The 15,000-nt window shown below is 36.8% G+C and overlaps 2 protein-coding genes across 8 annotated transcripts in view; both read right to left on the bottom strand.

The window, feature by feature from the left end:
• The window catches only part of Afti (aftiphilin), a 27,916-nt gene extending 20,029 nt beyond the window's left edge, over positions 1 to 7,887 (bottom strand). For 2 of the 7 annotated variants that reach the window (XM_086532815.1, XM_086532830.1), the window contains exons 1-5: positions 7,775 to 7,887; positions 4,645 to 4,805; positions 2,570 to 4,425; positions 2,058 to 2,306; positions 798 to 1,040 (exon numbers count right to left, since the gene is read on the bottom strand). In XM_086532815.1, the coding sequence (XP_086388941.1) occupies positions 798 to 1,040; positions 2,058 to 2,306; positions 2,570 to 4,425; positions 4,645 to 4,789 (2,493 nt within the window). In that variant the 5' untranslated portion in view covers positions 4,790 to 4,805; positions 7,775 to 7,887. Of the gene's footprint in view, positions 1 to 797; positions 1,041 to 2,057; positions 2,307 to 2,569; positions 4,426 to 4,644; positions 4,806 to 7,196; positions 7,336 to 7,593; positions 7,675 to 7,774 lie in introns of those variants that run through there. The other 5 variants (XM_043031869.2, XM_043031871.2, XM_043031870.2 and 2 more) reach the window with 3 other exon arrangements.
• Positions 7,888 to 9,043: 1,156 nt separating this feature from the next.
• Positions 9,044 to 15,000, bottom strand: part of LOC122263458 (glutamate receptor ionotropic, kainate glr-3) — a 12,222-nt gene continuing 6,265 nt past the window's right edge. Inside the window, exons 5-8 of the mRNA XM_043031875.2 lie at positions 14,104 to 14,279; positions 12,592 to 12,812; positions 11,899 to 12,152; positions 9,044 to 10,123 (exon numbers count right to left, since the gene is read on the bottom strand). Of these exons, the coding sequence (XP_042887809.2) occupies positions 9,781 to 10,123; positions 11,899 to 12,152; positions 12,592 to 12,812; positions 14,104 to 14,279 (994 nt within the window). The 3' untranslated portion in view covers positions 9,044 to 9,780. The remainder of the gene's footprint in view (positions 10,124 to 11,898; positions 12,153 to 12,591; positions 12,813 to 14,103; positions 14,280 to 15,000) is intronic.

The raw sequence follows: 15,000 nt of genomic DNA, 5'->3' as shown, positions 1-15,000 counted from the left end.
TTTACTCATAAGGCAAAGAATCCAGTCTCCCAATCATTGTGACATCCTAACTATTAATTATCCTTTGCATAATCCTTGTAGACTTGATCATGTCTCAAACATTAGAAAATACTAAACCCACACGTAACATCAATTCCTTTTATCTATAGAGAGTTAGTATCCCATCTTCACAAGGCTGGATTTCAACATAAAACCATCTGTTTCTTTCATTTCTTGGGTCTAGGTGCATGTGAATGAGAAATGACAATAATGATTTCATATGCTACAGAATATTTTAAAAGAGTACTATCTCATGCACAGCAAAAGATACTATAATAACCTGCTACTTTTATTTCAAGTCTATACAATACATACTTTGTATTCACAATATCAACTAAGGAATTTGATGAAGATATTTCAAAAGAAAAATCACAACAATGTACATTACAACAATAAGAATGTATAACTGCAGAGTATGGAAACAAAGCAAGTATCAAAAATAAATTGGTTTAATGAGATTTATACTGGTTAAGAGGAAAAGATTTTTGTCCAGCCACAAAACATAACTGTTATTCACTCCTTCCAACATTGCTTTATAAAATGAACACTGTCTATCAAAGCCTGAACAAGGAAAGTAAAAAAAAAAAAAAAAAATAAAAAAAAATAAAAAAATATATATATAAAAAATAAAAATATAGAAATAATAAATGATAATGATACAATGCAACACAACAAGACAAGATTCCTATGCTCATAGCTAAATATAATGACTGAATTCATCATACCTGCAATCATTTACAATCCAGCACTCTACTAACCTCAGCATTACCATCCTTGGGACTGGCTATCTCACTCGGAGGAGAATCTTCGAGAGGGTGCTTATTTGAGGCAGCGGGAGCAAGGCTGGTGATCGGAGGGGTTGTGGGGCCACTTCTCGCACTGGATATTCCGACCGGCAACCCTGAGCTGCCACCTTCAGAGGACTTTGCCGGGGTGAGGGGAGAGAAGCTCAGCGTTCGAGCAAACAAGGGGACAGAGGAACTCCATTTCTGTCCGAAGAGCTGTCAAGAAAATTTTATTCAGTGGCTGCTGTAAGAGAGGAAATGTTAAATATTTTGTCCAGACTTACATGAAAACAACAAATTTAATGCATTTAGTGAGAACTTTGCAATAAAAATATAGATACAAATATATACATATACAAATATAAACCTCATTCTGGGGATGTTTCATTATAAATTAATATGTGTAAAAAGTGAAAGAAGACATACAAGTGGATTACATAGAAAAACAAAAAAAAACAGCAAACATGATTTTAACATCAAAATAACATCAGATGAGGAAAAAAAATAAAAAAACCAAGACTGCACAAAAAAAAGAGAAAATTACAAAAAGAAAAGGATTCCCACACAAAAAAACAAACAAAACAACATAGAGGGGGTAACAAAATAAGATAATGTAAACCTACACAGCAGCAGATGGTCATTTCATATGGAAAGTGGCATTATCTTTAGCAATTGCAAAATCATCTTGAAACCTTTTCTTCTTGGGTAAAAGTTAGCAAACAAAAACGATCTGTAAATATGTGAGTTCTAAACTTTCCTACCAAATATAAAATTGAGTTACTACATATTTCCAGCTATTCTAATATTCTATAGGTAGGCTATAATTTCAATGTTAATTCATTACTAGATGATATACAATAAAGATACTGCAAATAATGCAAATATTACCAAATTAGTGACCACCATTTCTATCAATGTATTATTTCTATATGAATACTTAATGGATCCATCTCTAAGCCAGGAAACTTACAATTCAAAGAACACATTTATTTCATTTAATACCTGATAAAAGTCTACTAAGTTGTGCCTTCTGCCATCTGTTTCTCCTTAATTTAACTCCATTCACAATTTGGACTAATGTGTATATACCTCCAAACTAATTTATTCTGAATACAGAGAGGGTGAGAGAAAAAGCACAAAGTAAGCTTCTAGTCACCATTTCCTTGGCAGTGATTTTGTTTTTATCTGCTGCTATGAGGCGAGACAAAACAGGAGGGTGGGAAGGGTGTTTACCGTGATCATTGCCTCCTTACTCACAATGTTGCGAGCATCAACGTTGACAGAAGAAAGGAAGAGGTTGTGGGCCTGGGTGTTTCCCCAGGACAGTTTCAAAGCAGCGCTCCCTTCCAGGTTCTCCAGATGGTGCCACACAAATGCATCACTCTCAACAGCCTGGTGGAGACTTGGCACTGGGTTAACATCACCTGATGGAGGGCTCGAGGTCTTGTGTTTTGGGATCCATTTCAGAACAAGATTCTCAAGCTGCAAGACAAATAAAACAAGATTCTTATTGACATGAAGATCTATTTGATGGCAAATGTCATATTTCATCAGACCTGTCAATACACACAGACACACACAATACAGATTACATATTCTAAAACACACACTCATGCTACAACACATATTCGTATCACAAAATATACATTTATTTGTACAAATATAAAAACAAACATTAAAATACAGCTATCATACAGTCACACACATACTCTAATCATCAACAAAAGACAAATGCAACCACTCACCTTTCTTAAAACAGGATTGCTGTCATCTGCAGGTTCAAAACTGCTGCTTTTCCAGGCAGAGAAATCACCAAAACCACCAACTCCAGTCTTCTCAGCCTCAGCAGCACCAAAGTTATCTCCAGTTGCACTAAAGTCACCAAACTGATCTTCAAATTCAATAGCTTTTCCAAATTCAGTCATATTAGTTGGTGCTGAAAAGTCACCAAAGTCATCCTCCACACCTCCAGCACCATCAAAGTCACCAAAGTCATCTGCCGAAGCACCAAAATCTCCAAACTCATCTTCGTCAACAGCGGCATCAATCTTAGCCTCAGCTGCAGAGGCAAAAGTTCCAAAGTCTCCAAATTCATCATCAGCTGAGGGTGATTCATCTGCCTCAAACATGCCACTTTCTACTCGGGCCCGTAGGTCACCAAAATCCAAGTCATCCTCATCATCGTCTGGTTTCGACTTGTGAAAATCACTGAAGTCAAAATCATTTTCATCGTCCGCTTTGTGAATAACGAAACCTCCAAAATCATCATCAGCATCTGCACCAGCTTCCTCACTGAGATTGTTTTGTGCTTTATACTCATCTGCTATTCCTGTTCTTACATCTAAACTTGAATTGTTATTTGAGGCACTTTCAACAAAGCCAGGTCCTGCAAATTCACCAAAGTCACTATCTTCTTCCACTTTTCTACTCTCAAAACTGTCACTGCAAACTGCTTCTTTGTTTAATACATTACTTCTTGTATCATCTAACTGATTATTTTTTGTGGTTATTGAGCACGTAACTTCACTCCCTTCCTCTTGTACTGCAAGTGAGGCACTAGAGTCTACACAACAGTCATCAAAATTATTATTTGCACATACGGATGAGCTAGCATCATTGTCGTCATCCAAATCATTTTCACAAAGTTCAGTAGTCCTAATACAGTTTTCATGCTTACTGTCTAATGCACCTTCCACAGGACTTGCCCCTTTGCTATCAGTCAAACTATGATTTAAAACTGTATCACTCTCTACATTAGTAAGCACTTTAGCGTCATTGATCGAATCTCCAGAGTTGACAGAGTGCCAGTCGTCTGGTGTTAGGGAATCACTGTCTTCGCTAATTATTTCGCTTTGTTTTCGTACATTATCAATAACACTGGCACTTTTCAGTTTGGATGGTTGACACCCTTCCCCGATGGTTTCTTCACTGCAGGAGGCCTTAGTCTCTTTGCTTTCTGCATGAGAAACTTGATCTTCAACATTTGTTTGATGAGGAGCTCCTTTGCTAACACCTATACAAAATTCAACAGAAGCAAAATCACCAAACTCGTCAGCATCACTAGGAGGCAAACTCGGAGACAATCTAGTAAAGTCATCGTCTAGCACTGTGGTGTCGGCAACGCGATCTAAGGGTGGAGGAGTTCCACTCATGGCAAAACTAAGAGGATCACCAGTCTGACTAGAAGTAGAGCTAAGACCATTATCTACATACCCATCAGTTTCCTTATTAACTACAATTGAACTTCCTGATGATTGTGGCTCTTGCTCAGTGGCAGTGCTGTCAAAGCTCTGGAAGTCTGCAAAATTGTTTGAGCTTTGGTCATTCTTACTGCCCATGGCATGGCTGGGTTTATTTCCTGTGGTCTTTGAGACATCTGGTACGCCAGACGAAAAGTCTTCAAAGATTCGGCCATCAGGCTGTGGTTGAGGTGAAAACTCATTGGGGTGATTAGCACTTCCTAGCCCTGAATCCTGACTGATGGTATCCTCTCGCATGCCCTCCACCACCACTGATAATGCCTTCCCTGAGGATCCACCACCAAATCCTGGGAACTTTGAAGGACTGGCATCAGGTGTTGGTGGCAGTTTATCAGACAGCCCTAAAAAGAGAAGTATTTTTATGAGAACACTATAATCAACTTATCTTGGTTATATTTCAAATTTCTGATGAAATGTATCTCCTTTCCACCCTGAACATCCTTCCATTTAATGCCACCATAGTACAATAACAGACTCTATTACTTTTTTACAATCAACATTTAAATGACATCAAGACTTCCTACAGCAAACCCAAAATCCACCTTTTAGGCACTACTAACCAGTGATATCAAATGAAGAATTATGCGTTGAGAAATCCCCAAACTCATCGTCATCTTCCTCCTCTCCTGGACAGGTGACGGTGGGGAGGGAGTCCAGGGGGGGTGGGGACGATGACACCCTTGGAGGAATCATCTGAAAGGCCATATCATCATCCTAAGACCTGTAAGATAAAGAGGAGATTGAAATATAAAACATGTTTCTATGTTATTTTAGTGCTCTTCTCTCTATTCTTTTTTTTTCTATTGAAGACCAAATGAAGATGAAGATAATAATTATTCACTGATATGCATTTGGATAGGAAGTATAATTCCCTCTCCACAATTCTTCAAAATACTACATAACTTAAAGTAACATTTGGAAAAAATGTAGAAAAAAAAAAAAAAAATATATATATATACACTGGAACTTCAACTGATGACACACTTTATTTCACTTAGTATGCTGAAGAAATTTAACCTGTATTACTGTGGCAGTTTAAAGAAAAATCAGGACTTCCTCTCCTGTATTGATCCTTGAACAACTAACCTATATAATTTAGATTAATCTTACTATGGTACTCCCATTTCATCAATTGGATACAAGTTTTACTCTCCTACAATTGGCTACTTTCCTATCATACCCTGACGTATAAAAGTTCACATATCAAGTAACATGTGATAAAAGTATGACATTTTATTTGTTTATAGCCTTTCACACATGTTTATTAGAGTTTTTCACACATGTTTATTAGAGTCTAAGTTTATCATCAATATTTGTAATGATTTACCTTTTTCTACAATAACTTTCTTTGCTAGAAATCTTTTTCCTGTGTGAGTCTGAGACTGCCTTTTCATATCAATTTCATATCAAGAGAGTGCAGGCATTTTAAAATAAGATACAAATATATTGTAAGACACATCTAACTCTTTGCCGACAGGTGTCAAGGCTGTCAAGACCAAATTAAAAATAAAAATAACCTAACCTAGTCTATACCTTGCTATTTGGACTTCAATCTCAACTAAGCTATGTCAGAAGGTAAGTTTACCAAGAATAATTATTGCATTACAAAGAAGCAATTGTTTGTCTATCAAATGTACAATATGTAATTGTCATATAAGGGGTGTAATTGTTGTGTTATCTCCATCAGGAAGATTGATAGAATGTGGGAGACTTGTGCTTTGCCCCTTTTGCCGCTAAAACCCCCTGCTCATTGATACATCAAAGTTTTGAGATTTGTTGTGAGTGCTACGATAGTGTTTAGACACTATTGCCTGTTGCCCAAACAAAGACATCAGTTCTTACATTCTTACTCTGCATCTCTCTTTCAAGTAGCATTTAACTGACATGTATACACAGGTACTACTTGGTAAATATTCTGAATAGGACCACAATGAACAAATAAACAAAATCATTGGTTATCAAAAAAGTCTAGAAAAAGTAAAAGGTCACAATTGCTTATAAAAGTCTGCTGATCTATGCATATGTGGCAAGTCCTGCAATGCTGTGGCTTCCATGCTTTATACTCCTGCAAAACCAAACAGTAAATCTTGAACTGAGACCTGGGGGGAGATAGAAAAAACAAGAAAGCCCTGAAAGAACACACAAAAAAAAAAAGACTTTTACCAACAAAAGCAACCTGCAGAAAGTATGTTCTGGAAAGATGGCTTCTAGACAACCCTGGTGACTTGGCATCAAATAAGGAATCAGTTCAAGCTATGCCTTACAAAATAAGTGTAGTGGAAGTTTGTGGACCTTTGCTAAAACACGGAATGCATGAAGCTCAGGGTAATCAATGGTCTTAGTCAAAGGCTGAGGAGATCCTAGATTCAAGAATTACCAAGCGAACAAATCTCATGCACACATATTCTGGTACGAGACTGCTTGTCAACCTCCCTAGTGATTTGACCTCAAACAAGGATTCGTTCCAAGCGCTATCAGGCCAAATATCCATGCGAGAGATTTGTTGGCCTTTACTATAGCATGAGGTGCAGAAGCTACAGCATCACTAAACAATTACTGTACGGGAGGTATGTGGGCTAAAACACTAATTAGTTTAGTCAATGGTGATACAGGTGTCAAAAGGCGAGTCACAACCCAAACGAGTAACATTTATCAATTACTAAAAATAAAATGTGTAAATTCACATAAATTGGGACAAAAAAAAAAAAAAATCAAACAGTTGTGGATGATTCTTAATTCTGAATTAGATAGTTCTGCCTTTTCTCTAAAAAAAAAAATATATATATATATCACTAGGGATCACTTATTTACAGAATGTGCGAACTTACCAATCGTACAGAAAAACACAGTCGAAAGTATAAATAGGGATTTCAACCTAGCGCTAGAGAGGAAAAACAGCCACTTACGATTCTCTTCCCAAGCACAGTAATAAGCTTTATTATGATTCTACGACAACACATCAAAGTGACTCATATCCCACCCCAGTCCGTCAATATTTATAATTCCTTCACTTCCATACAATTTTACAACTACACACACACACAAGGCGATAGTTAAGGACCCGGTTTCATCACATTTATGGTGACTTTCCGAAATCTCCACTTCTACGTACCGAGTGAAGGTAATGAGTGACAAGAGACACATAAACACTTTTCTCTGTGCCAGCTGTTTTCGCCCGCGGTCCGTTCCGCGGTCCGGGTATCTTTTTTCTGTATTGCGTTTCGTTCCAAGGTCCGATCTTTTCTTTCTATCTCAATATTCTTGGCTTATGGGAGAAGACATTTTATTCCAAGGCATTCTAGGTATCTTCTCATATTTTTCGTGGTTGATTTTAAAAGGGAAGTGGTTATCTAATGGTTAAATGGCGAAAATGTATACACTGGAACACCCTGGAATGACGATGTTGAAACGCAATGATGGACAAAATGTCCTGTAGGGTAAAGTTTGAAGGGTAAACTCCGGAATTCAGAAAAAAATATTTATTGGACGGAGGCACAATATCAACTGACCGTAAACAGAACGTAGCTTTTATATATACTTCACCAAACCGCTGCAGAATGGTCTGCGTGTCTTGTCTCACAGCAAATGGCGTGTAACTGTTCATAAATATCTTACAATTCCTCTCGCGAGTTAAGGTCAAGAAACTAAAATTAGTCATGATTTTAGTTTTCACACGAACACAACACACACCTTATCGGAGAAGCGCACACAAACCCAAGGACAGACGTCATTAATTTTCATTTCATCGTTAAGCTGAGAGACAGTTGAGACCAGAATGAACATCTTTTGTATATACGTATTCGAACTGGATTTATCTGGGTGTCTGGCAAACAAAGAGCGGATGCTTATTTTCTCATTCTCAAGGTCTCTATCTAACAATAGATATCAACTATGTAAGACACTGTAGAAATACAGGAAGAGATAGATAGAGGTGCTTGGTTCGTAGGTAATTATATATGTATGTATATATATATATATATATATATATATATATATATATATATATATATATATATATATATATGTGTGTGTGTGTGTGTGGTGTGTGTTTGTGTTTATATATATATATATATATTATATATATATATATATATATATTATATATATATATATATATATATATATATATATATATATATATATATATATATATATAATATATATATATATATATATATATATATATATATATATATATAATATATATTATACATATATATATCTGTATATATATATATATATATATATATATATATATATATATATTATATATATATATATATATATATATATATATATATATTATATATATATATATATATCATTTATATATATATAATTTGTATATATATAATTTGTATATATATAATTTATGTATATATAATTTGTATATACATATAATTTGTATATATATATTTGTTTATATATATATAAATTGTAGACATATATGATTTATATATATATTATTTATATATATATATTATATATATATATATATATATATTATATATATATATATATATATATGTATATATATATATATGTTTATATATATATATATTATATATATATATATATATATATATATATATATATATATATACATACATATATATATATATACATAAATATATATATATATAATATATATACATATGTATATATATATATATATATATATATATATATATATATATATATATATATATATGTATATATATGAATCACAAAAAGAAAAAGAAAAGAAAAAGAAGAAAAAAGAAAAAAAAGAAAAAAAAAAAAATATATGTGTGTGTGTGCGTGTATGTGTATGTGTGTGTGTATATATGTGTGTATGTGTGTGTGTGTGTGTAAGGAGTGGAAATGTGCGTGTGCGTACGCTTTTTTTTACAATTAATGAATAATAAAAAACATTACATTTTCAAAGGATAATAATGACACCGTGATATATGGCACGGTTTATTATGTCTGAATTTCAGAAAAGGCTTATGATAGTTTCTTGGTAGTTCAGACGCACAATATTATTTACGACTAATATGAAAGTATGCACCCTTCATATATACTCTAGGGTAATAAAACTTCATTTTTAATACAAGAGCAGACATAAAAAAATTCTTCCAGACAATTTTGGTTACCACATGAGATAAACATTCATGAACTAATGCATTATATTTGTAATTAATATCAGTGGTAAATATTCCCTAATACTTACAAAACAATCGAAGATAAACACATGCAATGGTACAGATGGTACAGGCAATATGATATATGTCTGTTCGTGTGAATCCACTAATGCTTTATCTTACAAAGAGGTACAATAAATATAGTGTTGTTTTCAATTCTGTTTCAGAGAGTGTGAATATAGATTACAGGTGAAGAGACTTGGATAAGCTAAGACTACATAGAAGAGTTTTGGAATATATGTGGCATGTGACATCACCCCCTTATTAAACTATAACACCAAAGTGATATCAATCATTCTTACATTTACAATTGATGCGTTGAAAGTATAAATGTGTTTGGACCACGCTACAGTGTAGAGCGATTCTTTCATTGTTTACCTTATCGATCCTTCAACAAGCGATGGATAGAAATCACCAAACACCAAATTCATTTAGAATTTCCTTTGATCGTGTTTAAATCCTGGGAGAATGTTACTGCTTGTCTAAATGATAAAACATCTTTGCTAAGCAGATTTATGTGTCCGCAACAGGGAGGCTTCCGCCCTTAATGGCCAACTTCGGATCACGGAAGATAAAGGGATTCTCGTGTCTGTGTTCAGCTGTTTGTCTTTTCTCAAATACTTTCAACCTCTTGGATTCCCTGTCTTTAAAGAGTTTTAATCTTTTTCCGAGAAGCTTTTCCGTTACGAGGAAGAAGGATGCCATCACGAGGCCCACCAGAAGGATGAGGAAGGCAGTAGCGGTCTGGAAGAAGCCGAGCTCGGTGAAGTTGGTCGGGTCTTCGCACGGCGCCCCCCTGCCCCACCACTTCTTGCTGAGGCGGTCCAGCACCCCCGAGTCGCTCATTTGCGCAAGTCTGCAGGGCGGAAAAGATCCTTGAACAAATGGCATCTTGGTGTAATGGAGTGAGAGTTACCCTTGCATTATCAGATTTGATTTACTCGTTTTATGAATGCTCAACTAAAAAAAGAAAAAGAAAAAAAAAATATTCAACGAGTTACTGTTTCAGCATGATGTGCTATTAGCATACCGTTTGTAGATTCTATGATAAAAACTCATAAAGCGTCTTGGTAGGTTACCGGTCGTAAAACAAAAATACTTGGTCCTGCATAAGCTTATTTAATTTGCACTCACCACTAACTGGAAATCTAAATCCATGTGACATATAAAAAGTTTCAGCATTTTTAAATAAACAAACTGCCTTCTGAATTGCTCATATGTTCTGAGTAAATCGTAAAAAAAGGACTAGTTTTTCAACTTTGTGAATTTAACATTGTGCCACTCGTTATAAAAATATATATACACATTGATATCAAATAAGACGCATGGGTATGTCTTAAAATGAAACTTATTCTTGGCGTATATTAGTAACTTGTCCTGTAAATATGGTTATGGTAGTGAATTCATTCCACGAAGGAACTTATTCATCAGTAGTTTTCATACATCAAGATTTATGAGAAGATACTAAGATGCTGGAAAACTATATAAAAATAGATATATATACAATACAGATGGTGAGAAGTGTGACCATGAAGTCGCTTGTCTTTTGTTTGTTGCCCAGAGAGCAGGAAGGAATATGTGAATCACTCGAAAAATATATGACCTTATCACTAGAGAGAGAGAGAGAGAGAGAGAGAGAGAGAGAGAGAGAGAGAGAGAGAGAGAGAGAGAGAGAGAGAGAGAGAGAGAGAGAGAGAGAGAGAGAGAGAGAGAGAGAGAGAGAGAGAGAGAGAGAGAGAGAGAGAGAGAGAGAGAGAGAGAGAGAGAGAGAGAGAGAGAGAAGAGAGAGAGAGATTTGATACCACACTAATGGACGTGGCTGTCAGCTGATGTGTTGGTGATTTTGTAGATAATATTGATCTATCTTCCTAGAATGAGATGTTCGTCTTTGAACTTGAAAAAAGTGAAAGCTGCGATATTCAGTAAGATCTCAAAAGATTATCTAACAGTTCACCATAGTGCTACGTCTTTCGGTATAGTACAACGGGATCTTCTACAGACTATTCTAATGATTTCATGTTTCATGTTTTACTTTCATGAGTCACCATGCGTGTCTACTGTACACTAGTCATCATTTTTACACGCCCCTCCCCCCCGCATCTGGCATGAAATACGTAATTTTTTATCACCAGAACATACGTATGTATATACCATACATATAATTTATTCATCTATTGACTATATATTATATTATTTATTAATCCCTTTTTATAAGACGCAACAACCCACTGACCGACAACTGGCGACTCAAGCTTTGAAGAACCGTGCTATATGGAGAGGGTCTATAGACACTGGTATATAGTAACTTCCGTGAGAAATGTACCTCTACTTCATCTCTAATAGTCTTACTTTTTGTGAGAGAAACTTTTTATTGGGAATAAAGCCATAGCTCCGATTAGGGTGAAACTAAAGAAAGGGAAGGTTTGCACTGAATTTTCAATATATTTAACAAAAATATCACTATACGCTATTCATCTCTCTTTTGCAAGGATAAGATCAGGATTTCTACATTATAGTCTGGCCCATAAAGGGAGAAGGAGTATCAACCAACAATGCCATACATGTATGTACACACGCATACACACAGACACATTCAGTATGGCACTATCTTCACCACTCGTACCCACTTACTCAGCATCGATGGCCCAAGCGAAAGGCAAATTCTTCATGTAGCCAAGGTGACCGTAGCTCTTGAAGAGGTTGACGTGAATCTCTCGAATAGAACAGTTGTTCTTGAGGACGAATCTCATAATAGGACTGTCCGTGAAGAACACATAACGGGAAGTGAGCATTCGTTGGATACCTTCCTCCTCCGACCCCACGTAGAGCCCGGGGTCAGCTGACAAGTAGTGTACCAAGGTCCGGTACTCTTCGCCTTGCGCGTCCTGCCGGGAGGAAGCGCGGGTTTGAACATCAGTTACTGTCTCGTTGATAGGCAGAGATAACGACGAAGAGACTGAATGGTAGTGATAAGAGAGAGATAGAGAGAGAGAGGGGGGAGAGAGAGAGAGAGAGAGAGAGAGAGAGAGAGAGAGAGAGAGAGAGAGAGAGAGAGAGGGAGAGGAGAGAGAGAGAGAGAGAGAGAGAGAGAGAGAGAGAGAGAGAGAGAGAGAGAGAGAGAGAGAGAGAGAGAGAGAGAGAGAGAGGAGAGAGAGAGAGGAGAGAGAGAGAGAGAGGGGAGAGAGAGAGAGAGAGAGAAAGAGAGAGAGAGAGAGAGAGAGAGAGAGAGAGAGAGAGAGAGAGAGAGAGAGAGAGAGAGAGAGAGATAGAATGGTGATGCCGCGTCTCCTACCCACATAAACTCGAACTGTAATGTGTACATGCCTTGATGAATTCTTCTATGGCGGTGCCCTTCGATATCCCGATCTCCCAGCTGGGGTATATATCCACGGCTCCTTCGAGGGTGGTGAAAGGCGGGCCCTCGGTGCTCACGGTGAGGGCTGAGGTGAGGCCGGCGGTGTAGGAGGCGTAGAGGATGACGCAGGCAAACCAGAAGAGCCAGAACACAGCTCGGCCGCGGTACGAATAGGGAGTAGAGGGCACGCCTGTGGGACAGAGGAAGGTCGACATAGGGAGTGCACGGAGTAAAAGTCCAACACTATTTGGATTTAAACGCGAGGACAGGGTGTGGCAACAATGAAAGCAAGGACAGTCAAGTGCTTGCGTCTAATAAACAAAACATAACGCAAGTGGGGATGGGCTGTATTGTGAATGCAAAATACATGACAAATAACAGCGGAATAATGAAGGCAGGGGCTCGAAGGTCACAGCATGTACCAAGCAAAGTATAATTAGCGAGAAGATAGACTTATGTAGCGAATACAAGTTAGAGCAAATTGGGATTAGAGATGGAGACAGAGATTGTAATGTGCTTGTGTTTAACAAGCAGGACACAATGAGTGAGGTGAACGTTAAAAAAGTCATCGATACGTAAGAAGTCTAATAGCTTAGTGATTCCCGTATTTTTTCCTTCTTTCGTTTTATTTTGTCATTTTTCAGCTTGTTTGAAAAGCAGAAGGAACGGGAACTATTGTGTGTGTATGTGTGTGTGTGTGTGTGTGTGTGTGTGTGTGTGTGTGTGTGTGTGTGTGTGTGTGTGTGTGTGTGTGTGTTTGAGTGTTTCTGTGCGTCTATTTGTCTGTTTCTGTGCGTCTGCTTGTCTATGTACTTGTCATCTTTTCTCTTCTTTTCCATCTTATAAAGTGAAGACAAAGCACGTAGTAAATAAGTGGGAAATCAATACCTGAACATAACGTGTGCATTTTAAACTGGTCTAAATCATTGTTACCGAACTCTGTTGCAAGGCAATTGATTAGAATATTCTGAAGGGTGTAGTAAGTTACATTTTGTTGATACAGCCTTGGTTTCAGTGTTAAATCATCGACTCATTCTGAAGATTAATCGCAGATACAGGAACCACAAAAAAGTGAACTTTCTATTGTCAGGAAGAAATAATTTAATAGTTTGAGACTCGGATACCACTTCACATGCACGGACATTTTAGCGCTTTAAGTAAGTGTTTCGTTGATTAAGGTATAAGGAATAGGCTTGTTATTTGGTCAAGATTTTCTCTTGTGATTTTTTAACCTGCCCCCCCCCCCCTCTCTCTCTTTCTCTCTCTCTCAGCCACACACACACACACACAAACACACACACACGCGCGCGCGCGCGCGCGCGCGCTTATGCAAACATGCCTTCCCCACAAACATAACACACAAATATACGCGCTGATAAACAAAGACCCAAATCAACCATACAAGACCACAAGTTCCCCATATTGTACCATCATTGTCCGTATACCAATACTCCGCGTATTGTACTTAGCCCCAGGAGTACCTTGCTGCACGAGGCACGAGTAGAACATGAAGAGGAGGTCCCGAAACGAGCGCAGGTCGTCGGGGACATGCCGTTCCGCTCGGTGGATGAACCAGAGTGTGGAGGCGGCTATAAACACGAGAGCCGCCGTTCCCACCCACGTCGAAATGTGGAACGACATGACGTACGTGCTCCATCTATGGGTATATGTTCTTAGGTACAAGGATGCTATAAAGGAAAGACATGGGAGCAGTAGGTGTGACTGAGGAATGCGCAGGAGACCGAGCGCGTTGGCGAAAGGTGATCGTTCCCCTGTGGCGACCCCTAAATGAGAGCAGCCGAAAGAAAAAGGTGTATATATGTACATATATATATATATATATATATATATATATATATATATATATATATATATTTTTTTTTTTTTTTTTTTTTTTTTTTTTTTTTTTTTTTTTTTTTTTTTTTTTTTTTATGAATGTACAGAGAACCGAGCGCGTTGGAGAAAGATGATGATCCGCTGTGGCGATCCCTAAATGGGAGCAGCCGAAAGAAAAAGAAGAAGAAAAAGATGATAATAGATATGATAATGATAATAGTAATATAATTGATTGCGTTTCGTCTGTAGAAAAAGCGAAAATGTCTGTATAGCGAAGTAATATATTATAATGATTTGGATTTGTTATTTTTTTATTTTATTATTTTTTTTTAAATTCAGAATGATTATTGTGATTCATTAAACTGTATTCTAAAAGTAAAAACAGAACAAAAAAGGAGGAGAAAGGGAATCAGTAGCAAGGAAACGAGAACTAAGAAGAAAGAGGAAATGGTTAATAGGAAGTAGAAAGAGGTGGACAAGAATTAGGAAGAGGATGAGGGGGTGATGAATAAAAAGAAGAAAGAGGAAATGGTTAATAGGAA

This window comes from Penaeus japonicus, unplaced genomic scaffold, assembly GCF_977035675.1.
Source record: "Penaeus japonicus unplaced genomic scaffold, GWHDUDI00000001_assembly GWHDUDI00000003, whole genome shotgun sequence".
NCBI lineage: Eukaryota > Metazoa > Arthropoda > Malacostraca > Decapoda > Penaeidae > Penaeus > Penaeus japonicus.
Note: the sequence above shows the minus strand (reverse complement) of the source record. Positions and strands in the feature narration are given on the sequence as shown.